Source organism: Amblyomma americanum, chromosome 4 (genome assembly GCF_052857255.1).
Source record: "Amblyomma americanum isolate KBUSLIRL-KWMA chromosome 4, ASM5285725v1, whole genome shotgun sequence".
Taxonomy (NCBI): domain Eukaryota; kingdom Metazoa; phylum Arthropoda; class Arachnida; order Ixodida; family Ixodidae; genus Amblyomma; species Amblyomma americanum.
In genome coordinates this window covers 154813892-154841317 of record NC_135500.1, presented here as the reverse complement: position 1 = coordinate 154841317, position 27426 = coordinate 154813892, and the positions used below count along the sequence as shown (strand labels likewise).

The window sequence follows — 27426 nt, the reverse complement described above, 5'->3', positions numbered from 1 at the left end:
AAGCACACGAAGTATTGTCTGGCGGCATCGGACAATAGCTCGCGGCAGCCTGTTAGCGAAGGCAGTGGTTATCTGAAATTTCGGCAACAATGACGTCATCACGAGTTTCCCCGCACTTCTGCAACACAGTAAGGAGAAGCCTGAACATTGTCGTGGTTTTAATCGGCGATTACGTCACCACTTTAAATGATAGCACAAAACAACTTGGCGTGCTTTACCTAGAAGCTGCATACATTCGAATTCTTGAATAATCTCGAATTCCCGAAAAACATTTCATGGGGAGAGGAGGAGAGACAGACAGAGAGGGAACGCAAGGAGATGCGCTTCCGAGCCGAACCGCAAAAGGCGTGCTGTGCGATGTCATGCGATGCGTTCATACGATGGGATGTGCAATGCGATGCCAAGGTTTTCCATTGAGAACACGACCGCGGGCGATGGTTATGTCGACTGCGGCACCCGGAGCAGCGCTTGCAGGCGCTGGATATTTGAACACCTCGCAGTACGAGCGCTCTGCACGGAGTTCGGGAATCATTTTCGCTGCAAAAGTTGCCGTCAGGGAAGGTATACCCGTTTGTGCGTTATTTGCAACGTGAAATAATTTTGGTGCATCCAGCGGTTTAAAGGTTTTTCATATTAACTAATCACATAAATTAATATTATTCAGAGAACGCTGCTGCTTTTTGTCTTGCCAGCAGTGTTCGTCTGCTTTCATTCAGACGGCATGCAGACGACGTTCATTTTTTTTTAACCCTTTGGCTCCCGCTGTCATAGTATACGTGTACACAAGGTGTGTCGTTCCAGTCCGCCTTGGGTTTCTTCTCGTCGTGGTGTGGTCGCGGTAATTTTACGCTGGCGTAGTTTGCAGCGAAGCAAGGAATCTCTTAGGCATGGACACATTCGCCGCGAAGACAGGTCTCTTGATAACCGCGTGGCGAAGAGCGCCATCAGTGTGAAAGGACTATAGACGCCAAATTTTTACTTGCGTGTTTTCCTCTTCCAAATGATGCGTTAGCCGTTAGTATACATAGATCACCATGTGGTGTTCGCCTACGACCGTTAAATACTTCGTATTTGAATTTCTTCTTGATGCTGTTTCAGTTTCATCAGTCGAACGATGGCTTTGTCGTGTTGCTGCTGTTTAGGTCACGTGAGCCATGAAAAAAAAGAAAAACGGCTGTATTATTGCTTTTTAGAAGATTTTCTATTTGGGCTAGATGGTTCATTGTATTCGAGAAAGGAAAACAGTAGCGCCGAAAGACACACACAGCAGACGAACGACGTAGGACATGTCGTTCTTCTGCTGTGAGGACACGTTCTTCTGCTGTGTGTTTTTCGGCGCTACTGTTTTCCTTTCTCGAGTGCATTATTGCTGATACGCCTTTTTTTTTCATTCCGAACCTTCGTGCAGGCTGGTATAAGTGTTGTAGTGAATTTAAACTACGTACCAGCGATTATATTTGTTTCTCTAGCGCCTAACGTGACCTAAACACCAGCTACACGTCACAGCCCTCGTTCGGTTGATGAAACCGAAACAGCATGAGAAAAGAAATTCATTACAAATTATTTTGTGCTGGTAGGCGAATACCACGTGGTGAACCATGTATTATAATGTCTAACACTATCGCTTGAAAGAAGGAAACATGCAACTAAAATTAGGTGTCTATGGTTCTTTAAGCCTGCGACGGCCGCATTCTTGTGCAGGACGTAACCAAACCGATACCCTTTCTCTTCTGATGAAGCCAAGACGGGCGGCAGGCGTCGTCGAAACAGCACGAGCCTATACCGGGTGACCAGACTGCGTGTTCGCCCCCGACACTCACACCTCGAGCTCAAATAACTACATATATGGCGGCGCTACTGAGCAGCGTCGGAAGAATAACAAGGAAGGGAGCGCCACGGGACACTTTTGAAGTCCAGTCATAAAAAAAAAAAAATTCGTCGGAGGCACTTAGATATTTCTGAACTGCGGGAAGGCGAAAGCCGTTTGCGACTCATTGCACTGATTTGAATTTGCCGCGCTTGAATTCATTTCACAACAGAGGAGAAGAGCAGCTGGCGCCACGTGACCTGGGTGGTGATGTAACGGACGGACGGCCACCGCAAGTATGAGCCATTACAGGCTATCGCCTTAATAAAAGGGAGGTAGTCGGCGCCCACGGGACAGAGCTTCGTGCGTTTTATTGGCCAGGACTGGAGGTCCCCTCACGTGCCTGGAGAGAGAGAGAGAGAGGGGGGGGGGGAAGGAATGGCTTCAAGATAGCTTGCCTTGCCGAGGCCGGCCGCATGACGTCGCGCTCCCTCCGCGTTCCTCCATGCTGTGTAGGCTCGCTACTCGACCTAAAAGGGGAACGAATGAGTGAAAAGCTTTAGCGGGACATTTGGGAGGGGGATACCAAATAGAAAAAAAATATAATAGAAGAAACGATTTCTTTGAATATTTTTTTATTTGTACAATTGTTATTGTTTATTTGTAACGATTGTTCTGTACAAAAACCCCTCACGGGTTTTTGAGGATGCTGACCTCCTTGCCCCGTGTAGGGTGAACCTGTTATTTGAGAGTTCGTCGGGACCACGCGCTGTCCTGGCCTAGTGTACTGCTTCGGAGGTCTTTGTTTATGTTGCTTTGAAAAAAATTACCAGTAGGAAATTCTTTCTACGTGCACCGTGAAAACCTGAAAACGGACGTTCGGGAAGATGTGCAGAGGCTTCATAGCCCCCCCCCCCCCCCCCCCCTTTTTCTTAGAACCAGCACTGGATTTTGGACTAAGGACGACTAGCCAGGCAGTTACGGAAGCCCAGTAAAGTTTTCACTCATTCATTCATTCATTCATTCGTGTGGAGCGCGGCGCTATCCACGGCAGTCTTCGACGCGTTTCAAGTCGTTCCGCGGGATTCGTGAAAGCGCCAGTCAAACACTCTCGGAGGCCACCCGCGGAGCCGACGTTTGAATGCACGCGATGATCAAGCGGGTCCGGAGGACTTCTTGTCGCCTCAAAAAATAAAATTCATCGTCCATGTGCAACCTCGCTGTAGTCATTCGTCGTCATTCGTACCAGTGCTAAGGGCAGTTTAAAATTAACATCGACGATAGCTTTCAGCCGCTTGTTTCAAGTTGTAGCGAGCAAGTGGAGCAAGCACGTTTGTTTTTGTTTTTGAATGTCCCCAAGTCTCCGGCACCCCTCGCTCGTGCAGAGCCGGCTATGCTAGGGTGCTACTGCTGCGTGCGCTCTCGGCTATATACTGAGCCGGAGTGCTCGGGTTCGAACCTGACCGTGGCAGCTGCGTTTTGTCGGAGGCGAAACGCAAAAGGCGCCCGTGTGCTTTGCGATGTCAGTGCACGTTAAAGATCCTCAGGTGGTCGGAATTATTCCGGAGCTCTCCACTGCATACGGTACCTCTATCTTCTTTCACTCTCACCTTCCTCCCTTACCTCACGGCGCGGTTGAGGTGTCCACATAGAAGTGAGACAGTTACTGGGCGATTTCCTTTCCTGAAAAACCACTAATTTAGTGCGCCAGGGCGGCGATTGCAAGGCGGGCTGAGCGCATCGCCTGATGTAGCGACGTTTATCGGTGTACATAAGCGCCTCCTCCGTGTAGCCGCTGGGTGGCTACGGGTCAAGAAGGCTGGTAATTGTTTTATTCTCAGAAAGCGACGCCTTCTCTGTGCGGGTGACCCTCGGTAGATATCAGTGCTCGGGTTTATCGCTCCATTTCTCCGTTGCCTGGCACTAAGGCGGTTCCTTGTCACCCTCTTGCGCGGAAAGAAGTAATTTCCCAACTCCACTTCCGTGTCTCAAGCCTCTGCTGAACCGTGCCTGTTGCAAAAATAATAATAAAAAATTGGAGGGGGCACTTAATCTCCGCTTTAAGGATATGATATTCGATAGCGTTAATGAGTTAATTCCCGTATATGCGGAATTGGTCGTTCTGAACTTTAGTCATGTGTCCCTGAGAGTCGTCACACCACTCCTGGCGCAGTGGTGCAGCGGTTAAGGGTTGTGCCACTGCCCTGAGATGGCAGGTGCTGCCACCGGTGGGTCTTGTGCGACCCAAATTGCTCTTCCCGATCAACCTCTCGCGATCGGCCATTAATTTAGCTGCCACTTGCCAGGGTGGCCACAGTTTGCTCACAATCCGATGGGCAAGTTGTGAAGACCCGACAAGGTCACGTGACCTAAGCTTGCCCAACTAGATTGCTTCTCCGGGGGTGGCTGCGTGAGCCACCCTATTTATAGCTCACAACGCCGACGCCGGATTTTCTGCGTAGCGGGGCCTTCAAAGCTATCGCGTTAAAAACAAAGGAAGAGGTAGCTGCTTAGAGGGATGCGTGTTTGAATAATTCTCTGTTGTGGTGACCGCGTCCTAGGCCTGCAAATGATCCCTCTCACGTCGTAGTCGTCTCAAGCGGAGGTGGTGATGACAGAACAACAACTATGAGTGCAACTATGAAAGAAAGCGGGAGAATGCAGGGGTCATACGTATACCCGTTATTTTGCCCGTGGGTACCTGCACACTAAACTATTTCTCACCCTTTAGGGTGTAAATCACCTGTCCCCAGACTAATACCGTTTTCCAATTGTTCGGTGCTAAAAAAAGGTGCAGAGATCAGCACCCTTAATGAAGGGTGCACTTAATGATACTTTAGAGGATGTAATGTTTGCACCCTCATTAAAGGGTACTATTTTTCCATAACACCTCTACGAATGCCTGTTGGAAGGGTGCTCCACATTGATCCACCCATGAAGCAAAAGCCTTGGCCTGATGCGCGCCCTCTAAACTTTCATGCTGCGCACCCTTCCTGAAGGGTGCTGATCTCTGCACCCTTTTTAGCACCCAAAGGGGTGTTCGTCTGGGGACAGCTGATTTGCACCCTTGAGGGTGAGAAATTGTTTAGTGTGTGGACCATGCTTCGGACTGCGTTTTGTCAATCCCGGTAGCTCTACCTCGTGTTGCTACAGCGACGCTTTGCGGTGGTGGCTACAGAAAGGCGGAAAGAGCGCCATTATTTTCCGAAACGGCATTTCTCGCGCGGGGTGCCCCCGCAGTGACGCACGTCTACGTGCCGCGGGACTGAGACTGATACAGCGGTGCTGGCGAGGCGTTTTCTCTTCGGCTCTCGACGGCTATATATACCAATTGAATTTTGGTTCATTTATTTTTACCGTTCATGCTTTCGGGCGGAATATCTCATGCCGATAAATGTTGGCCAATCGGACTTGTCCTCGCACTCTGCCTCGTTCGAATGCCGCGCTTTCTATGTCTTTCGTTCGGTCAGCATTGAGAGGGCGGCGTCCCGCATCTTTGACGGCTATGGTTGAGGCTTGCACTTTTGGAGCGTACAGTGGGCGGCAGCCAACTGGGAGAAATTCACCGTTAAACCGCTGGAGATAGGCAGCGTCGGAAGTAGCCATCAGCTCGGTGGGAATACGCGGCCCTCTTTGAAAAGCTCTCGCAAGAAGTGAAAGAAATCCCCGATGCAATGCATTGGCTCATGTGGGGGCCCCCGTTCGAATACAAATAATACGCACCATTCCGCAGGTGCAGGTAGCAGAAAATGCTTTCGCAACACCGCTGCGAGGATTACGGCGTTCTGTGGTTTCTTTTGGCGCGCCTCACTTTTCCAAGCTGTATGCTGTGTGCGGTAACGACGTTTCGGAAGCGCTGAAGTGCCTCCATCGTACGGTTCGTGGTGGTCGTTGGAAGACGAATGTTTGCCGACAGGGTGCATTTCTCCACCACAGGCAGCGTCTTGTCACCCGGCGCCTCGGGTCGTAGCGCTGCGGCTGTGGTTCGAACACGCCGCGTAAGCTGCTCGTTACCCGCCGCGCTCCTGTCTGTATCGGCTCTAAAAATTAAACAGCTGGCACAACATTTGTAGATGGCCAAGAGGTACGGCAGTGTCGCGCGTTCTATCCAAGCTGTCTTCCGTTGCGTGTGCGAAGATGATGACCCAGACAAGTCCTGAGCGTGTATGGACAGCGCGCGTCGGCGACCATTTATTTGGAGCTTCCTCCCTGCGATTCTGACTTAGGTGCGTGTGACACAGGTGGGACTCGGAGCAGTTGTTGCGCACTTTTGTACGCGGTCGAGCTGGAAGGAAAGAAGAAAAACTAATGACTGACGTTAAGCGGCTACGCTACCCGACCCTTGTTAACAGCCGCCGCGCACAGTGAAAGAGGCGCTTCCCGCGCGCGAAGCGGAAAGGTGCGTGAGCGAACAAAAATTAAAGAGAAACCGGGGCTTCTGCCGATCGGCCTCAGCGCAGCGGCACCGAGTGATGAAAATGCGGCGGATTCTTCGGTCATCGGACTCTCCCTCTCCCTGGTCCCAAAAATGGCGGGCCTCTGTTGTCAAGGGCAGCGGGCAACTGGGCCAGGGAGAAAGTGGCTGCGGGAGCCAGACCTGACGCCCCGCGCGCTCCTCCGGCGAACGAGGAGGAGGGGGAGGTGGCGGAGGAGGAGGGCAGCGCGGGGAGGAGGAGTCTGCGGCGGCGGCGGCTGGCGAAGCGCACACGCCGTTCCAGTCGCGCGGCGCTCTCGGTCGTTGCAAGCTGCGGCCGCCCGTCGTCTGCTCGGTCTCCGGCGGAAAGCGCATCTTTTGCCCGCAGTGGTGGTTTTCGCGCGGCGTTTGTTCGGCAGTCGGCACCGCCTCGTTGACAAGTGCGCGTCTCAGTGCATCCGAAGGCTGCCAATTGTTTTTCTCCTTTTGCTGTGATCGCGCGGACGGTCGCCCGTGGCAGACCGGGTTTCGCCCGGTGTGTATGGGAGCTGTGCGCGTTGCGTCCCGGACCCTCGAGATGCGGGACGAACTGTTGGATATGAGCGCCGGTGGCCGGGATGGCGAGAGGGGAGCCAAGTACCCAACCTTCAAGAAGTCACTCATGAAGCGATATCGTGAGTGCCAACACTCTTCTCAACTTCGCCCTCTGCTTTCAGTCTCTGCGCTGTCGCATTGACGGCGCGGAGGACCCACGCGCAACGCGTGTGTCAAGCTTTCTTCCTTTGCAGCTTTTCGGTGCCTTGATGAGCGCAGTTAAAATTACGCTGTCACACGAGCCCTTATAAAGAGAGAAGCCTTTCAGCTGCCCCGCACCATGTGAGCGCACCCATGCGTCCACTTTTTATTACCCGACTTTTGCCTGGCTAACCATTTAGAACACGAAACTGCCATCCAGCACTGCGCTTTGGTGGAGCTTTCGGTAAGTGCTGCGCGTGGAAGCGGCACGCTTAGGGACGCTCCTGCAGTGACGCCACTCCGGCCGGCTTACATAATTAGCGCGGTCGGCTGGCTGACATTGGCCGCGTTTCGAACAATGCTTCCTCCCCGCTGGAGGAAGTGAGCCTTCTTCCGAGCCGCGTCCTGATAGCGATGTAGGCCACCCGGCGGACCGCTGGCCTACTTCGGAGCTGGCGCCGCGGCAGAGGCGTGTGTTGTGGCGCCTGCTCTCGCGCGCGTGTTTCCTGCCTTCCAAGCGGGCCGACATGTGTGTATTTGTCTCGCTTCGCTCTTTCACGTGTGTCATTTGATCCTGCTGTTCAGTTACAGAAAGCCCATTCGGTGCACACCGGAACGATGCAGTAACGTTATGTGCTCCGCTCGTCATGTGTTCCCCGAAAGCTGGCCTTCCATTGAGGCGGCTGCAAGAGTGCTACATTAACGTGTCCATGTGGATGTTCTCTAATCACGGGAGAAAAATTCCTTGCGTGGGCTGCATCTCTAAGCCGACGGCACTACTGGTCCTGACATGCCCATGCAAGATGCCCGTCTTAACGGCTCTCGGAAGATGTCCAGAGGCGTGACTCTGGAGGCTAGAGGGGACAGTGTGTCACCATACAGAATTTCCGTGCAGTTCTCAACGTACACGAATCAACCCACTCGCACCGTATTTTCCTCTTTTTTTCCGCCCGCGCAAGTTTCCGCCGGCCGCTGACGGAAGCGCGGCCAGCGGGCGGAGGAGAGGCAGCAGCACCGGGAGGCTAGCCTTGAAGGGTCGTAGCCCTAGCAAGGCCACTGGCGAGGAGGAAAGAGCTCCGCGCGCGCGCCGGTCGCGTTGCTTTGGTGCCCCCTCCCCCCTTCACGTCTTGACCGTGCGAAGGGCGCCTCCCCCTCGCGGCGACCAACGAGGAAACTGGCCGATCGCCACGAGCCCATTTGGCACACACGCGGCACGCTCATCCGCAGCGGTCATGAGCTGGTGCTGGCAAAAAGTCGCTACAGGTGCTCTCCCACGGGGCGAGGGCGCGAGATAACGACGCGAGAACCGGGTTCCCTCTCGCGATATCCCGCCCCAACGCCGCGTGCGGGGCTCAAAGGGTGTCGCGTTTTTACACCCATTCTGTCCCATTTCTCCCGCCAGTGAACGCTGAAAGGGCGCGCACACCCGCGACGTATTCTGGCGGCGAAATGCGCGTCCGGCAGGGAGAGAACGGCGTCATAAACGCGCGCATCAACCGCACAGACTTCCCGGAGAGGGAGCCGCGCGCGGCGACGTTCCGAGTAGCGGCGGCGGCCCGACGCAGCATTGATCGGCACACAACCAGCGGCGGGCGAACGGGATTCGCGCAAGGAAGGAGCGCGTTGCTTGTTTGAAGGCCGCCGCCATGTTGCTCCTACTCTAGGTCAATGGCACGGCTCCGGCGCTCAAGGACAGGCCTCGCTGCGCATGCGCCCGCCGTTCCCCGTCGCGCGCGCCACCCCTCCTCGCCCCCGTTGGAGCTTCCGCTCCTCGCGCTTACGCAACGCGCCCTCCCCTGCATCACCGCGCGCCCGCCGCTGCTTTCTCCCCTCTGTTCCGGCTTCCAAACCATTTGCGGTTTGGGTTTCGCCACCCCTGTTTTCGCTGCCGGTGGAGGGGAGCTGCTACTCGGGTGCCGTGCTCGGCAAATTCGCTGCTGGACGCGATTCGTGTCCGAAAGCGTCATCGGTGGCAGAGCGTTAACAGAACTGCGCAGGGCGTGGTGGCGCTGAAAGGGACGACGCCAGCCCTAGTGCGTGCCGAGAGCGCGCGAACGAGGAAACGCGGTGGACTTGGCGTCCCCATCGGCCGCCTCGAGGCCTTTCACTTCCTTGTTTACCGCCTGTCGCGTGCGCACAATGGCTGCCGCAATGATAGCCGCGCGCGCGGGGTATCGGCGGGCGGATGCGCCGCCGGCTCGCCTATCTCCTCCCGCTGCCAGGCGTTGTTCCTCCCTCCGGCCCTGTTTTCATCTGACGGGAGGCCTCTCTCGGCCCACACTATTTCGGGTCTTGGCGCGCCCGACGACGACAACAACGTGGTGGCGGCGGCCACTGGCCGGAAACACAAGTGCGCCCGTGTCTTGGCGCCGCGCCTGTGTGCCACCGCGCTCTTGGGAGCAGCAGTGCCACCCGGTCGGCTGTCCGGCGCGCGGGGGACAACCGCAGGCAGCGTCCCTGAATGTTTCTTCCACGCCGGGGTGCAGCCCCTTCCCCAGCGGAGGAGGCGCCCGCCGCTGACCCACTTGGGCGCTTTGTCGCGCGCAGTCGGCGAAGAAACCGGGTCGCCAGCCAGGAGGAGGCCACGGTGGCCTGCGCGAAAGTCGGCGGGCTTCTGCGGAAAACCTTGCGCGCTTACGACATGGCTCCGTCCCGCCAGCAAAGCGGGCTGCCGCTCTGTAGAGGGCGCATTCAGGACGGGTGGGGTACTGGAGGGCAGGGAAATGCTCGAATCGAACAGTGCGCCATTCAGTTTGGCCCTACAGTAGGACAGCTCGGGAACTGCGATTATATTGCCAGGTTTTGTACAGCTGGAATGCACCTCCAATCACGGGAAACCAGGACACTGCTACGTTTTGCATATTCATCAGATTCGTACAACACTCCTTTCCCCTCTTCTAAGGTCTTTCCAATGCTTACAGCACCAGGCTCCTTACAGTGTACGCTACAACCATATTTCTAAGCACTCGTCATCCGCTTCAAGCTTAATGACTGTTTCCACAGCAGGCTCACAATTCTGGGGGAAAGTGCCATCCCTTCCCAACACAACACACCCACCTCAACCCTCCTGACAGTGCTCCATTGGGCATGGCCCCCACCACTGGTTTCTGAGCCTTCCCCATTGATGTGCTGCCATCACCCCCCCCCCTTTTTTTTTCTCTGCAACAATAGAGCCGATAAGTAACACCGCGCTTTGTTGCATATCTTGCTCGACCTCGTTCATAATAATCCAGTGATAGGAATTTTCACGGAAATAAGGCTGAACTCGGTGAAAATAATATGAGGGGGTTGCATCGATAGCGCCGCAGTACATTTGCCTCAATCATTTTGACGTCTCCACCCGTGCGTTCGTGGAGCGGGAGAGCACTATTCACGTGGTTTGCGGTTTGAGCTGCATTCGAAGAATATCGCTGGCTTGCTCCTTTCCGGTACTGTGTTAAATTTCAGCGAATCTTTCCTGTAACACTTGCTTTGGAGTGAAGTACCGTTATTTTTTTTAAATTTCGTTTTCTGCAGGGCCGAAAACTCCTGCGTCTTCCGTTTCAGTAATCTTTTTTTTTCGCCCTCAATTCCGCTCCTTCCTATCGTTCGCGGCTGCTATTCACCCTCTTCCTGCCCCGTCAGGGGGAGGGGGGTGGGGCGCTAAAGGTGACATAACGCCTCTTCCCCTGGTCCCCCTTTTGAGGGGAGGCCAGATCAAGGTCGGGGTGCATTTTCCCAAGCTTCCCCCTCCTTGGTTCCCCTCTGGGATCCGCCGCCTTTTCTGGGTCAATCCGTTATTCAGCGGTCGACCTTCGTCGGAGTGAAAGAGTTCGGACCTTGAGTGCACTTTTCTCGGCAGGAAAAGCGGGCAAGGCCGAGATTCGAGCTTTCCCCGCATATCGCCGAGTGGGACTCCGAGAACCGTGCCCCCCAACTGCGTCAAGGCCGCCTGCGGGTTGTGTTCGCAGCGAGTGTACGTCGATGGTCGCTTTTAGGACCGCGACAGTTCGGCGCCTCGATTGTTCCCGACGCGGCAGCGCACTGGACTCTGTGCGATCGCGCATGTTGGCCGCCGGCGAGCGCGTTGATCTGCGTCACGCTTGACGGCCGACTGGCCGGATGTCCGCAATGCTGTCACCGGAAGGGGAGCGCCATTTCCGGCACGCTGCCGCGCCGGCGGACAGGTTCCGGAGTCACGCACTACTGCCGCGAGGATTGCAGACTCCGCTTTGCGTGGGCCCCTCGCAGAAAGCCCGGCAGTGGAAGGAAGCTGCGCAACGGGAGAACTGCTCGCCGGCGGATTCGGGAATCTGGGCTGTTGCTGCTCTCAACGGTAGCGCCAGAAATGTGGCACGCGCCGTGTACCACCTCTCGTCCTGCGGCGCGAGCGTGCGTCTCCTGAGCGCAGGAGCCCAGAGAAAGCGCGGTTTCTGTCGCCGTTCTTCCTCCCGTTCTGCCCTTGCGCGGCTGAGATTATCAGGCGAACCCCCTCCCGAAATCTGCGCCCCGTGCGCGAGAGGCGACAGTGGGGAGGGAGGGTGCGGATTCGTGGAATCGGTAGACGGGGCATGCGCGCAGCCGCCAAGTGTCAATGCCCATGTATCGATCGGGGGAGTTCCCCGGTTGCCAGGGCTTTCCCGTTGCCAGCGACGCCGGCTGTTCTCCGGCGCAGCCTCCACCCCCGAGCGTTCGCCGTGAACGAGGCGAGGTGATTTCGCGACATTTTACGGACAGACTTGTGGCGAATGCGACAGTCGGCCTGTGTACAAAATGCCGATGATGTAGCCGCGAAGCTACGAGGGGTGGCTTCGGTGTTTCGCGCCAGGCGGGGAACTACCTGCTTTAGCCACTCTGCGAGGGGTGTGGTTTTCGACGAAGGGGGCCTCGCGGTGCGCGAGCCCCACCGCGCCAAAGCGGGCCCGCCGGCGGCTGGGAGGCGGCCAGAGTTTCTGCGGCGCAGCGTAGGTGCGCGACTGCGTCAGCGGCGCGCGACTCATCGGGCCGGCGAAACAGGAAGTTTTGAGCGGCTGTTTTCGTTGTCGGCGCACCGGGAAGCGTGCGTGCGCCAAGGCCAGCGGCGGCGTGCGCTTCCCTGATGACCGCGGCTCACCAGCCGCGGCCCCGGCAGAGAAACGTCTTCCAGGCCCGATCCGCGGCCGACCGCTGTCCATTGCGGCGGCGCGGGGCAAGTTCCGCTCGTCGCCTGCCCCCGGAGCGATAAGCGCACTTTGTCGTAAACAGGAACCGCGTCGCTCCCGCTTTTCGCGGAACCCCCCCGCCCTTTCGCCGGACCAAGGTTTTTCCGCTGCTGCGCGCGCATGCGGGAAATAGGAAAAGCCCAAATTTAGTCGGGAGGGGGGGGGGGGGGGTCAAACGTGCGCCAATCCGCTGCCGTCGACGCACCCCCTTCGTCGGGCCTACGGGACGCGGAAGCGCGACACGTCACTGGCTTCCTGCGCCGGTGTGCGGCGTCAAATTTAGGGCGGTTCCCTTGAGGACGGCCGCGCTGACAGTTGCTTCATGACGCGTCCGCATGGTCGGTATGTATCGATCAACATGGCTTTCGCAGCGAGTGGCTGAAGCTGAAACCTTTTTCTTGCGCACTCGCATGTCACGAAGCACCGGCCAGTCAGTCTTGCGCTGCTGTTGCGCCGGAGCGTATTTTTGCGGAGTTTCTCCCTCGCCCCAGCGGCTCTAGCGGAGCGCCGAAACGACAGGCAGAGGCGACATTCCGGTTCGAAATCGGCGCAGGAAAATCGCTGCGGTTGCTCCGCGAGCCGGAAGAGCGCTGTCGGCGCGCCATCGGAGGGGTTGCCTCCGCTGCGCGGAAGAGCGGACCTTGAGCGCGAGCGTTCACCCGGTCACGTGACGCACGCCTTGACCTCGATTTGCGCCCGGCGAGCCGCGCGCCTCTCTCTCTCTCCCGCGAGCTGCTCCCTCCCCCGCAGTAGGTTTCCTTTCTCCGTGGGCCACTGTGACATGGGGCTTTTGTTTCGTCACGTAGCCAACTCGTCGAGGAATGTTTGATGCGCTGCTTTCCTCACGTCGCCGGAAACGGTTTCTTCTCGCGTACGTGTCTCGTGCGCGCGTCCCGGTACTGGCGCACGCGCCTCAGTGTTCGCCGCGGGGTCTTTTTCGGAACGAGGCCGCAGTATGCGACGGCGCACGCGGCGGCAACTTGGTCGCCCGTGGGCCGGCGGCACTTAGCCCAGGCATCTGGGTCACGCCTGTCGGCGGAACTGGCTCTGCTCTCGCCGCGGAAGAGTCGCGGATTTTTGTTCGTACTTAGCCCCACGTCGGCGGAGAAATGTGGGGCAGCCGTCAGAGCTGCATGTTGCCTGCCGACGGGCTAAAGGTGTAGCGTCACCTGAGCGCTCGGCAACGTAGTGGACGGAGCTGGGCCATGGTCCACGTCCTCTTCACGGTTTGTGCTGGGTGCCCGCAGCGCGCTCCGTCGCCCTTCCCATTTTTGCAGCGCGGGGCCCCCGTCCGTCGGAACGCCGTTACCTCAGCGTTACGGAGAGCAGCGAAGGTGGCAGAGGGGGGAGAGAGCTACTTTCCCTGTCGCCCCCCGCCCGACCTCCTCGGCGGCGGCGCATCTAGGTCATGGCTCGGCGGAGGGCCTCGTTCGGCTTCCCGAAAGTAGGACCCCCTCCGTCGGCGCTGGTGCCGCGTCCGCTTTTGTTTCCGGCTCGAAATCGGGGCCAAGTTCGGCGGCGGCCATCTTTGCGTCGTCTTTCCTGCAGCCCCCCCCCTCTTGCGCCACATTTTTGTTTCTCCTTCCGCGGGCGGCCTCTTTCGGTAGCGTCCCTCCCGTGTTTTCGGTTTTTGCCGGCGACGGGGCTACGGTGCCGTGTGCGCTTCTGTTCCTCTTCGGTGGTGCTAGAACAGCTTAAGAGGGTGGGGTTCATTTAAGGTGCAGAGAAATTGTTTCGGGCGTGGCACGCCGCGCCACAGAAAACAGCGCTGGAAGCGGCGCGCACCGTAAGGGCACGAATCGTTGGTACTCCCACGAAGAGGCAGTGCTGCGAACAGTGCTGTGCGTACTCGCAGAGGTGGCTCTAAATACAGGTCGCTGGCAACGTTTTAGCTTTTTCTGCACTATGGTTCCCATAGTCGTATAACAGCGCAGTCCTTCTAGGGTTTTTTTTTTTTTTGTCCTAATGGGGGATAGGAGCTGCAGTGTACTACAAGTTAGCCGAGGACTCATCTACTGCGGCTTCAGCGAATCGTCAGTGCAGGTAGCCTTGGCGAGCCCATGGATAGCTGAAACGTTGTTCGACGTTAACTACTTTTGCTCAACCAGATTGCTGAGTACGAAATGTCCAGTTTTTGGTTGGGTTTCTCACGCTGCTTGCATGCAGCCCAAGGTCGCGAGTTTTACTGGAATGTATGGTCCGGGTTCTTATTTGTTTTACATTGCGCTCACGAAGCAGCAAATTCACGCCTTGTCTCGTTGCGTCGTCGCGCTAGGACTAGCGGCAACCTTTAGCAGTAAAACGCGACCCGCTTTTCTTAGAGCTCGCCAGACATTGAGGCGTTTTAACGACTGAGATCGCGAATGTACTGCTCGCAACGAGTGCTCTTTGTGCGGGGTCGCTGGAGTGCGTTGCGCGAAGTACCGTATTTTGTTCACTGCTGAGGGAAGTGTCGATTCAGATCGATGTCGGACGCCTGTTACGGTCGTGTTTGTAAACGACACTCGCGCGAGCGGCGCCCGTCACTGGGTCAGCAGGTGTCGCTATCGCGGCGGTGGCGGAAGTCTGCCGCCGCCCGTCCGGGAGGGAGCGGCGATTCGCGCGCCGTCCGCGGGGCGGCGCTTTTCAAGGTCTCGCTGGCCGAGTTCGAAGACCCCGGCGCCCAGAATACCCCGGCTGTCCTTGATTCTGCGTCACGGAAGTGCGCCGCTTCCACCCTCCCCCCGCTTGGCGACCGCTTTATCCGCGCTTTTCCTTTCTCTTCTCCCTCCTCTCGCCCGCGTTTCTCTCTCACCCGCGCCTCCGCGGCAGCGCACGCACGCCGGCGGGGAGCCGCTTTCTCCGGCCTGCCGCTGCTGCTGCTGCTTGCGCAAGCCGGCTGCCCGTTTGTCCTGCGTGTTTTCAAAACCTGGAATAATCCCGTTTCGAAGGCGCCCTCATTGAGTGCCGCCCCGTGCGCTATTGATGACGCACCGGGGTAGACTCGCTTGGTGCGTTTCGTTCGCTGCTGTACAACAAACATCCGCGTTAAACGACGGCGCTTCAGGACGAAGTCGTTTCCTTACCGTACGGGCACATCACTCTAAATAAACACGTGATAGCACTGCCGCTTCGGAGTTGACTGCCTCTCGAGGCTTCGTGATCGCTTTTACGATGCCGAAGGCTAGCTTGACACACTGTCAGATTTGTCTAATGGGTAGCGAAAGTCATTCCCGCTCTTTGTCGGTTTCAGTGGGCTGGTTACTGACGCCCCGCATTTTCCTCTCTCAGTGGAACCCCCGTCTGGGACACTGTCTGCGGAGTTTTGTTTCAGTATTTCATGCTATGCGTTTACAAGCGCTCGGCTGTTTTTGTTTCATTGTTACATAGCTCAGTTTACGTCCCGTGCATGTTGCTGTCTCGGTAGAAGCGTTTCCGCCATTGATTTGTGACTGCCCGTGGATACATTTCCCGTTCGCATTCCTTTGTCTGATTTATCGACCTGGAAGCGAATACTGCTGGGCTGATTCAGTCATGCACCGTAGCCCGGAATGTAGATCGTACTAGGCCACTCATACGCCTCGCCCCTGTGCACTCCCCAGCCGCGTACGCTGCCTGCGCACGAAATGTCGTTTGTTGAGAAAGACGGCGCTAACAAGAAACTTGTCTTTTGTGTGTGTGCAGTGGACACGAGCCCGCAGGATGTCCGGCCGAGCCTGCTGTCGCGCTGTGAGCGCACTCTGCAGCGGTGCAGCCCGGGCAGAGACTCCAAGACGCTGCTGCAGAACATCCTTCAGCACCAGCAGCCCACCTACTCGGCCCTGTCCACCATCTGCAACCCGGCTGTTTCCTGCAGCAGCTCAGGTAGCAGAGTACTCTTCGAGGAGATCCTGTTGTTTCCTCGCTCCTTTCAAGGCGTTGCTCACGGGGACGTCTCTTTGCAGGCTCCCTTCCACCGAGTCCCGCTGACAGCGGAGTGTCGGACGTCGACAGCAGCAGCGGTACGCTGAGCAACGACGAGTCCAAGGCACGGTTACAGAGCACTCCTGGTGAGTCCCGTTGCCCCGCTGGGCTCTCGATCAGTAGTAGTAGCTTGTTGCCGCAACGAGCCTTCTTGCGCAGTTCCACCTCCCCTGACTCCCGAATCTCCGAGCCCAAGCGGACTGGGCTACATCCCCCCGTACTGCCAGACCGGCGTCGCACCCCACGCGTCGCAGCACTACAGCAACCGGCCTCCAACATGTGAGTGCCATTTTTCGAACCCGGGTCTTGGCCGAATGTAGTGTACGAAATAGCAACACCGTGGGTAGGTGGGAAATAAGACAGCAATGCAGGAAGAATTCGTAAGGGTAGACAGACACCTGGGCTTGTTGGTTCATTTCAAGGGTGGAAAACGCACAGGAAAAAAGACAGGGACACAGAAAGACAACACCACACAGAGCTACGGTTTCTACTCTTGAAAAGAATTCGTGTTCGCGTAAGAACGTGTGCACCTGCGTTGGCTGCCGTGTGAGCGGGAGGGGGCAAGGATTTCGAGCTTCGTCGCGGAGGCGATTCGCCGCACCGACCCAATTAGGTCCAGACAGGGAAGCCGTTACGAAACAGGGCGTAAGAGCCAGTCTCGGCTTGGAAAGTGTGTCACGGGGCGACCCGACGATTCAACTGGGTCACGGCGCGGTTTCCTTTTTCGAGCTGCGCGCTGAAAACGAAGCCACAGCGCCAGCCTTCGGCGGCGGGAAGCGGCCGGACTTCCGCATCTCGCCCGCTCAGCTTCGTAGTCGAACGCCGGTTCGTACCGCGGCCGAAACGGAGTTCTTTTCGGACAAGAATGGCAGGGAAGGAGCGGCACACGGGGCTGCTGCATTGTGCGACCCCGGCTTTGTGGCACTCCGCGCCCCTGTTTGGCGCATTTCAAGGTCAAACAGCGGGAAGGAAGCGGAACTCCCCTGCCGAGGATCGGGGGAAGCGGGCCCGACCACTGTCCGGGTTTCTCGGCCGCCGAGCAAGCGGCTGCTTCCTTTGCCATTGAGGGGAACGGATGTGTTACGCGCGCTCACGCAAGAGACGCAGCTCACATTGTGCATTTCCGTTGGTCCGCGGTGGAATCCGTGCGCGTTGCGTAAACGCTTTCCTTTTCGGCGGTCGCCCCCAAGTGTGATCCGGAGCGGACGTCGTGATGTAACGAGGCGGCCTTACGAAACCGCGGCCTTTATTTGGGACCGCGCGTTCCACCCGCAACGCGGTTTAAAAGGGACAGTTTTTGCGCCACGACCCCTGGTGCCACCGCCGTCCTGTGCGAAAAAGGGCCGCGCAAGGAGCGAACGTCGCTCGGTGAGGTCCCAGGATCGTCGACAGGAAGCGGGCTACTTCCGCTATTGTCTGGTGCAAGGCGAACCTATTTCGAGGACCTCCTCAGCTAGCGGGACTGTCGCCGATAGCGGCGCCGTGTTTGCCTTCCGGGGAGCCAAGCCCGGCGCGTTGCTACTTGCGCCGCCCCGTATCTGCTTTCGCTGCCGAAAAACAAGCGCCGTCCGCTATCTGCTGCCGGCCATGGCGGCGGAGAAGGGGTTGGCAGCGGAGCAGCACGTGACGGTCGCCCACCAACGGGCGCGCGCGCCCGCAGGTGAAGAAGGCTCGCCGGGCGTGGCGCTCTTGGGCTGACCTTGGCGCGAGCCGGAGTCGTTGAACCGGCGGCGCGCGTTTCCTTTTTTTGGGCTCCCCTCTCCTCCGCCGCCCGCTTCGCTGGAAAAGCGCGAAAGTGCTCCCGTTCGCGGCGGCTCGCGCCGGAGCCCACAACGCCCACGTCGGGCCAGTGCAGCTGACGGGACCCCGCTCTATCGGCGCCGATAAAGCAGGTTTTTGTTTCCCGTTCTTCGGCTGCGACACACTGCATCCGTCGCTCTTCGGAATATCGACCGACTGGCGGTGCTCCTCCCCACCGGCCTTCTCCGCCAGCCCCCTCCGGAGCTGGCGGAAATTGAAGTAGCGCGCCGGCTCCCCTCCCCCCTACCGGCCGGAGGACCAGCTCGGCTTCCTTTTTCTGAAAGGCGGCGGTATTTTTCTCCCCCCCTGCTTGGGCGTTTCTCAGGCTTCAAGGTTAGCGGGTCACTGGCACCGGGGAGGAAAAGCGAAGGCGGTGGGGAAAGCGCCCCCCCCCCCCCCTCTTATGTGGGGAGGGGGGTGCGCTTCTCCTCAGGGTCCGCTAGGCGCAGCCGTTTCGGGGAAGGCGGCCTTTGTGTCCTCCCCCCTCCGTGGTTCTTTGCTTGTGACCCCTTCCTGTCTGCGCGCGAGTCGCGTAACGACGACTGAAGTACGTTGTTCGTCATCGCTTCCGCTCGTAGCGCTGCTGCCGTGGTGAGCGTTGTAGTTTGGTTAGCTGGCTGCCGATTACCTGCTTCTACAAGACTGCGCGGGCCTGAACACTAGGAGCGTGGGGCTCGGCCTGTTTTTTCTGCAGATCTGACGCTCGGCTGAGCTGGCAGTCAGGGGCCAGAGTGAACCGCGTGCTGTGGTTGACGCTTAGAAACGAAAACACGACGATGCCGCTGTACCGTCATGTTACGCTAATGAAATCGCTGCCACCAGTTATTAAGCGGTGTATTAGAAGGAAGGGGGGCCAGCGATGAGAACCGTAATGAAGGGTAGGCCAGAAAGGCTTCAAAGCGCGGCCTCTCCCAAAGAAGTTTATTGCGCCGTGATTTCGAGCTGTCCTTTTCGTGGCGAGGGCGCTCAAGCCGGAACAAGTGAACGACAGTAGCGCTGCCATGTTTCAAAAAACAGGGCAAGTCGCTACGAGGAGGTGCTTTTGAAAGAGAGCCAACGACAGGAGCCGCGTAGGCCGAGAAGCAGCAAGCGGTAGAGCCACCCCAAAGAAAAGCAAAAGAGGCACTCCGGGCGTCTGCCATTGTGCGAGCTCTTCCGGCGGGCTGACGTCACCGGCGTTCTCCCCCTCTACACCTGCACTGCCGGAGTCAACACACCTTTCAAGGTTAACCCGGACCCGCTGCGCCTCGGACGCCCAGCGCCGCCCCGCGGAGCTGCCTGCAAACGCAGTTGCCGGCGGCAGCCTCGTGTCGTCTGCTGCGCTTCGTGCCAGGAGGGAGAGGGAAGCGATCTTGCGTCAGCGCTGCCTGGACGATTTCGAGTTGTGATCTGCGACTCGCTTCCTTGCTCGGCTTAAGTTTTCGCCTTACATCGCCCTTATCACGCGATAATGGTCGGTGCCGGCTAGGTATGGCCGATGGCTGTTTAACGGCTGCGTTTCAAATGTGAGCTCCGTTCATTTCGAGTGGTATGTGCCGCTACCTGGCGCCACGTTCCGTTTCGTTCCTCTCTTGCGCATTAGCGGTAAGAAGCATTTTCTTCTTCCGCTTTCAATCCTCTCTCTTGACCTTCGCGTGTGCGCAGGAAACTATCTCCTTTTGAAGACGCGCCGGATTTGTGCTTTGGGGAGCGCGAACGCGAAAGGAGCCCTTCTCGCTCCCTCCACCGGCTGTCTGGTTGCCCTAAGCGTTGCATGGCAACCCGGGCCTTTGAACCCTGTGCGCTCGATTCGGAACGGGGTTACTATGGCAACAGAGCCACGCAGGGACAGCTCCGCCGGAAGCGACCGCCGCTTACTTTCTTCTTTCCGCCCTTTTTTTTCTACATTTCTTTCGTGTGACCCTCCTCCCCGGAACGGAGGCGATATTTCAGAGAGCGCCGGTGTAGGAGCGGTCTTCGCGGAACGGTGGAGTTATCATGAGCAAGCGCTAATCTTTGAACACTAGGTGTGTTCTGCACGGTGAAGGGCATGAATCATTCTACTCTGAGCGTTCTGTTCGACAGCTTTGCCTGTTACGGGTGTTCAGAGATATGAAAGTGCCCACGACACACACATGCACGCACACACACAAAATCGGCTCCATGGTCAAAACGGCCAGTGAAAGGACTTTTATTGCTGCATTTTTTTCTTAGTCTTCTCCCGGAAGTTGAAAAACAAGGAAGTAGTTGCGATGGTCACACGCCTGAGTGAAGAAAACCAAATGGCTGAAAATTAATTGAGAAGACTGACTAGCTTTCCCAAGTCTTCGCAGTCGAAGGTGCATTCGTGGCTCACATCTGGAACCACTATTACTCTTTTCTGCCTACTGTGTTGTGCATAGCTAACGTATGTGGCTAGAGGGGCGTAGTGGCTTTAGACCGTGTGGCAGCTTTCTTGCGTACGCAGCAGCTGAGCTTGCACCTCTCCCGCAGATGCTGAGCTGCAGCACCTGTACCCGCCGCAAGCGCACTACCGGCCGGCAGGCTCTGTGGTGCCACATGGGGCCAGTGCCCAAGCCAGCTACCTCGAAGCGGCAGCGCTCAAGAGCCCGAGCCACACACTGGCATACCCAACACCCGTGGCTCCGCACCCCGGCCTGCCCCTTGCTCTCGCCCAGCGTACGGGCCTGCTCCACCCATCGGGGATCCCCACATCGGTTATCACAGCCCACACGCCAGGCGAGGACATGGGCTACTTTGTCGAGGACCTCTCTTTCCAGCCACCCACCAAGAAGAAAGGTGGGTGCTAGCATTGCTTGCTTTCTTGGGTGTCCTCTGCACGTAGATTGTGCAGTCTAAAGAGTTTGACCACATAAGCCCACTGCGTCTGCCATCAACATAAAAAGGACACCGAGGACAATTTGAAGTTGGCCATTATTGATTGATTACTGCTTGTAATGATAAAGAGGTTACTTTCAATGAAGACTGGAAAATGAAAAACAGGTGTTGGCCCCCTTTGCCTTTTTTTTTGCTAGCAAAATGTGGTGTGTTAAGACAGATTTCTTGGCGCAAATCCCTGAGGCTTTGCAAAACTGTCATTTACTGCCAAACAGCGGTCACAGAGTTCTTTTCGGTAAGAAAATTGTTAAACACAGGTCTCTCAGTTATAAATCCATCCTTTGTTGTTGAAGAAACTTCAACTTACGCAGGAAAAACCACAGAACAAATTTCTAATAAGAACAAAAGTGGGGTGGAGTTGTTATTAGTGTCCCTTTAAGTAGAGGAGTGTGAACAGGGCAATGGCAAAAGTTCCGTGGTGCGAGTTTTCATTTAGTAGCGTGGCTTTTTGGGCTTGTTGTGGCTTTCCTAGCATGCTGTGTGTGATGCTCACCAGTCGCAGAAAGGTCTTACTCTGCACAAGTGACTCGCAGTCGGTGTGTGCCTAATGCAGTGTCTCGATTTCCTATTGCAGGAAGGAAACCAAAAGCAATGCTGCACGATGCAGGGGGCCCTCTGAGTGGCCTGGCTTCCTCCTCGCCTTCGTCGGCTCTGAAGCAGCAGCGCAAAAGCCGTGAGGGCTCTACCACATACCTGTGGGAATTCCTGCTGAAGCTGCTGCAGGATCGCGACTACTGCCCCCGCTACATCAAGTGGACCCACCGTGAGAAGGGTGTCTTCAAGCTGGTCGACTCCAAGGCTGTCTCCCGCCTCTGGGGCCTGCACAAAAACAAGCCCGACATGAACTATGAAACCATGGACGGGCGCTCAGGTGCGTCATGCTCAAACAAAGCATTGCTGGCCTATTTTGTTTCTTATTCATGCTGATCGTGAATGTAATTTTCAGCTATTAGGCAGACAACTTGTTTACTGAACTAAGTCATATTGCTTTGAGAGGCAGTACTGCAAAAAACAATTGAGGACTGGAGAAAAATTAATGAAGCATGAATTTGCTGCAGTTTATCAAGGTCAACTGATGAAAGTGGAGCGTATGAACGTGATTGCCATTTGTCTAGCGAAATATGCATCCAATCCCAATTTTGTTTGTTGAGCAATTTCACCATGCTACAGGTCAAGTTTGTTGCTAATGATGACAAATGTAGTGTTCGTAGCACATGTGTTGTCCTCTTTGTTTGGTCCTTTGTTACGAGAGCTACATTTGTCCTTACAGGCCACTGCTTTATTCTCCAACAAGAGTGATGTTTACGTAATGACAAAAAGGAAAGATGCAAGACAGCAGAACCAAAGATAAACTGGAATACCGCTTTACTTCTGTGTTTTACACCCTTGAAATTCCCCCAGTGATGGGTAGCCAGCCAGAATCCTGTTGACCTCCTTACCTTTCCCTTTTCTTTCTCTGTTACACTCTCTCTCAAACTCAGAGGTCCAGGAACCACTGAAATTGCATGTTCTTTTGCACCTTAAGAAAGAGTTGTAAAGTCACCTTAAAGGAGACACTATTTGTGTCCGACTCTAGGGACAGGTAGTTGCTAGTCATCAGTGCAGCGCAACAAGTATCATAGCTTTACTATCTCACTTTACTGTATACTTTGCTCTTGGCTGTGTAATTATAAGGATTGCTCAAAAGCTGGCATATCCACATGTGTCGCACTGTTATGTTGTTGTCTCTTAACTGAGGTGCCCTTTTTTTTTTTCGCCCACAGGTACTACTACCAACGTGGCATCCTTGCCAAGGTGGATGGACAGCGTTTGGTCTACCAGTTTGTCGATGTACCCAAAGACATTGTGGAGATCGACTGCTCGGGGGCGTGACAGGGTGGCGCGAGCACCATGCAGATTTGAAATCTGGGACCCCACGCTACGTGTCTGTGATGAGGAGAGTCTCTGCCGGCAACCCCCTCTCCACAAGATAGCATCCCCCCTCCTTTCCCGGCCCATACCCGCTGGAGCGGGATTCCGGTGTAGAAGAAAAAAAAAACATCTGTGCAGATGCAGGAGCTGCTTCACAAGTGCATGGACAGTGGACATTTGTTGCAACTAGTGAGAGTGGTTCTGGCACTGCGGGCCTCCAGGACCCAGCCCAGTGACCCAAATGGTGCTGCAGTCAGTTCTGCAAGCCAATGCTTGGAACTTCTTTGTGCTGGCGTTTGCAGTCACCATTTAGATGCGGTCCTTGTTGGGGCTGCTGGCTTTGCCTGTGGAGGAAGGAGTACCTGTGCTTTTTTTTTTCTTTCCTGGATGTGGCATCCACTGCCTGTGGCGGCTTACTGGTGGACAGGAATCCATGTTTCAGAGATATCACAAAGCTATTATTGAAAGAGAGGTACAGAGAGATTCTATATAAGAGATATACTACCTATCACAGTTTTATGTGGACGCAGAATGGTGTTTCCTCTTGGGTGCAGACCTCAGCAAGAAGAACTTCTAGGGCTCAGGGACGGATGTCATTGGAGCTGTCAGTTTGGTCAGCGCCTCCTTTCCTTCATTGCTTGCACAGGCAAAGGTCAATAATGTGTGTCGTCGTGGTACTGCTACTAATTTACAGTGCAGTTTGATTGTGAAAGGGACTATCTGAAACTCACTGCCATCTGCTTTCTTGCTCTGAATGGATGCAAGACAGCTGGCAGTGCTTTGCTCACATATGGTGCCGCTGATGGAACGGGGCAGCTCCATGACTGGTAGCGCAAGAACAGTGCCTGCAGTGCAGCAGAAACGACCCTGACCGTGGCATTGTTTTGAAGCTCACATCTACACATAAAGTGTGCTCGCACGTGGCATTGCCAATGAGAGTAGAACAAAGCACTTGGCACTAGGGAAATGTCCTTGGGAGGTCCGAGCTCACCATGTCTACTTCTGGAAGAGATCTGTGCCCTGTAATCCCGCTGTGCTGATGTGTCTGGATGTGCCCTTTGTTTCCTGCTCCGCTTTGTTGTCGTGTTTAGCTGCCTGGCCACTGCTGGCTGACCAGTGTGGTGTTGTGTTTCAGGGAATCAAATTTTTCTCATTGGCAGCATGGGCCAGCTTCACTGCATGTCTTTTTCAAAGAACACTATTGGGAAAAGAACGAACCATAGACCTGCCTGGAAAGGGAGCAGTATGTAGCCCAGCTGTGACGTTTGTCAAAGGTGCAGACCAAGTGTTTGAAAATGCCGTCCCCCGATTGCTGGGCACAATCTACAGCCTTTGGAAGAGGTGGAAAGTGCTTTGAAGTAAAGTGCCGAGAGGAAAGTGCTTGAGACTTTCGAATGAAGGCCTCCGTGTGAGAATGTTGTTGAGTTTGAGGACGAGTCTGTTGCAGAGTTTATATGAAGAGTGCGCAAAGCAAATAAATTCTAGTAGCAACCACTTTACACAAATCACGTTGTACATAAGCTCAGAGAAATTATCGCACAAGCCTCTTTTACCAGTGCACTGCTCGACATGGCAGGGGACACTGCTGTCATTGGAATTGAGGAAGCTGCCTTTGAATTCCCTGCTGTGATGGAAGCCACAGTTTTGCATGATTGTGTACCGCAGCAGATTGCAAAAGACTTCTGGCTTGACTTACAGTCTTTCCTTAAAACTTGCTTGGCAGTTAGCCATCCTGTGACTTTACAATTGGACATGGTACCATGGTGCTGTAAGAAAAGCCAGAGTGGCATTGCTTGTGGGACCCTTGTGGTGGCTGAGGGGTGGCCAGAAAACACCGAGTGATCCTTCCAATTTACATTACTGTACATAATAGCTGATGACATCAGAAGAAGATAAGGCAATGTGAACCAATGCTGTACTATACAGTTGTGTGCACTGTGTATCTCAAGTCACAAAAATGCATTTTCATTTAATTGAAAGATGTCGTCCTGAGAAGCAGTGGGAGAGACATTTAGTGTGTGTGCTCCACAGGATGTTTTTCTTTTAGCTTCATATTTGCAAATGCCTGTACATCTTGGGGTCTATCCTGTTTTGGTAACATTGCTTCACCTGCCTCCCCAGTTCCTCGGCCTCGTTTTTCTTTTGCTCCATGCATTGTATAAACATGCAACATCAGTTTTGGCATATTTCACCTCTCCCCCAAGTGGGAAGAGACATGGAAGTACACTTGCGAGATTCCATGCTTTTAAAATATATTTTCATGTGTTGTGCTTTGTACATACCTATGTCCTAATAAATTTAATGTACTACTTTGGGAACAAAAGCAGCCTCTACTTTGTCATGCATTTTTATGAAAAACACTAGCAGTGTTAAAGTATGACGCTCAAATTTTACTTTACACATTTGTTGTCATGTGTGCCTGCTCACAGGCACTGCTGTCCTAAACATAATAGCCAGGGCTATGAAGTTTTCCAGTTTTCTTATTTCTGTCTTGATATGAAAGATTACAAAGGAGCTGCAGAAAAAAAAGTTGTTGGACACAGCTTGCCTTAGCAATACACTTCTTATGTATGCTTAGAAATCTTCAAACATAATGACTGTACACTGTTACAAAGTGCACAATAATTAATCTCCAGTACACTTCTTATGTATGCTTAGAAATCTTCAAACATAATGACTGTACACTGTTACAAAGTGCACAATAATTAATCTCCAGTTTTCAGCTGGGTGCTACCAGAGATGTCCTTGGTTGAATGCCATTTTAAAGTAGTCATGAAAACTGCAACCAGTTTGTAATCTGATACCAATTTGAGCATCCAAACCCATAATGGAGCAATAAAACCAGTCTCCTGTAGTGTACAGGCCCAGTTCCTTCTCGTCCACTTCCAGCAAACAGTCGGATCATATCGCGGTGCACTATGCAGAGCCAGCTTAGTTGCAGTCTTAGGGTACATATTACATAGCACACCTGAGTGTAATTAATACCTGGTGTACTGTGGGCGGGGAATTGCTTGTGTGTCAATGTCAGCAAGAAAATCCTTTAAGCATAGCAGAGGATTAGAGCAATTCCTGTGACAGGTGAATTCCCACTTGTCTGGCGACGTCAGTGCAAGCTTCTGCCTCGTGTTCAAGCTGCTATTTCTGTGCCAGCTGTTAGTGGCGCTCAAGCGGTTCATCCAAGGTTCCTTCAGAAAGCCATCGGGAACGCACAGCTGCCTGCCCTCCCTTTTTCCCCATCATTTTCTATTTTACAGCGTTAGCTGTTAATAAACTTTAGCTGGTTTGACGGTCGTCCACAGATAATTTTCCCTCTCATTCTGGAAGCATTCCCTCTCATTCTGGAAGCTAATTTTCCCTCTCATTCTGGAAGCACCTCGACACAGATGGGAAGCAGCGGGCTGGAGCCCCAGCTGCTGATGGCTGTAGTAGGCCAGGTTGCCACTGTCGCAAGCAACGTTTTGCCTGTATTCCAGGATAGGGAATGTCGAAAACCGAGCATCGAGACGCAGCTACAGCTAGCCGAAATGTGGAAACGGAATCTCGAGATCGAGAGAGCAAGGCAACTCCAACGGGCACCACCTCGGCACGGAGTCGGGCCAAGGTTGCTATCCCTACCAAAAAAGAGGTCGGCCCAAGCTTTGAAGTGGGCGTTTCTTATTCGGCCCAACGTCGACATCTCAGTCCAATGTTGTATGCAGACCTTACCGACGCTCGCGCAAGGTACTCCCAGAACTGAAAAATGCACCTTAATTTGAGTATCTGGCCGTAGTTACGTGGAATAAAGATTTTGGAAGCAGGGCTCAAATTAGTTTCAAAATGGAAACAAAAGCGGGTTCTCCTGGTTTCGGACTCGACACCTTTGAAATAGGAAGAGGAAGCTGTACAAACTGTACAACGAAACTTTTTATTATATAGAATGTTGCGTAAATCAGAGAAAATTGAAAAAGATTGTCTCGATCTAATCGCACATTTGTTCGGGCTCAAATTTCGCACAGAGGTTGCATTTGGTGGACAGTTTTGTTTTATAGTACATTTAGTTGAGGTACTTGCCTGACTCGGGCAGAATTGATCGAAAATCTTCGTCATATTTTTTTTCCCTTCTTGATTTAGGGCCTTTTCTTATTTCTTTTTAGGTTTGATCCATGCCCTCCATCTTGGGGGGGGGGGGGGTGTAGATTCCCGCTTGAAGTCTTATTAATGTCTTGCACTTTCTGTAGCTTAACTCCTTCCTGTCTGGAATGGGCAGCCTTCTTCTATACTCCCTTTGCACGGCCATCTTCTCCCTTGGAGTGTAGTATTCCGCGTCCACTGCCTTGATTACTCCTGCGCAGTAGAGGCCTCGCATATTTTGCGGAGAAGTGGCCGACATGGACCACATCATCAGAAAATGCGAAGGAGCTTTAGGAAAATGCAAATATGAAGACGATGAAATTTGGAATGAATTATTAAGAAGCCCAGACTTTAGGGTGCGAAAGGAACTGACCGGACTGGCAGCTGCAGCATCACTTAAATTTAATTGCTAGTCTTGTAGTGAATAAACCCCCTACTCCTCTCCCGGAGGCCTGCGTGCCGTTCCGTAGAGAGTAGGTAGGTGGCCCGGTACAAACATTAAAAGTTAATCTGAATCTCCGTCGTACCCGTGCCGAAGCGAAAACCTCCATCTCAATCGTACCCGTAGCGCCATCTGTGCTCACCGAAGGAACGAGCACTCTACCATTGCGGCTGAGGCGAAACGCAAGAGGGAGAAAGCGGCTGCGCGG

The 27426-nt window shown here is 54.7% G+C and overlaps 1 protein-coding gene across 4 annotated transcripts in view; it reads left to right on the top strand.

Moving 5' to 3' along the window:
• Window positions 1-24985, top strand: part of LOC144128555 (uncharacterized) — a 155078-nt gene extending 130093 nt beyond the window's left edge. The window contains exons 1-7 of one of the 4 annotated variants that reach the window (XM_077662050.1): window positions 6530-6895; window positions 15800-15979; window positions 16060-16164; window positions 16238-16357; window positions 20351-20656; window positions 21330-21626; window positions 22519-24985. In XM_077662050.1, the coding sequence (XP_077518176.1) occupies window positions 6763-6895; window positions 15800-15979; window positions 16060-16164; window positions 16238-16357; window positions 20351-20656; window positions 21330-21626; window positions 22519-22856 (1479 nt within the window). In that variant the 5' untranslated portion in view covers window positions 6530-6762 and the 3' untranslated portion in view covers window positions 22857-24985. Of the gene's footprint in view, window positions 1-6529; window positions 6896-15799; window positions 15980-16059; window positions 16165-16237; window positions 16358-20350; window positions 20657-21329; window positions 21631-22518 lie in introns of those variants that run through there. The other 3 variants (XM_077662048.1, XM_077662051.1, XM_077662049.1) reach the window with 3 other exon arrangements.
• Window positions 24986-27426: the final 2441 nt, after the last annotated feature.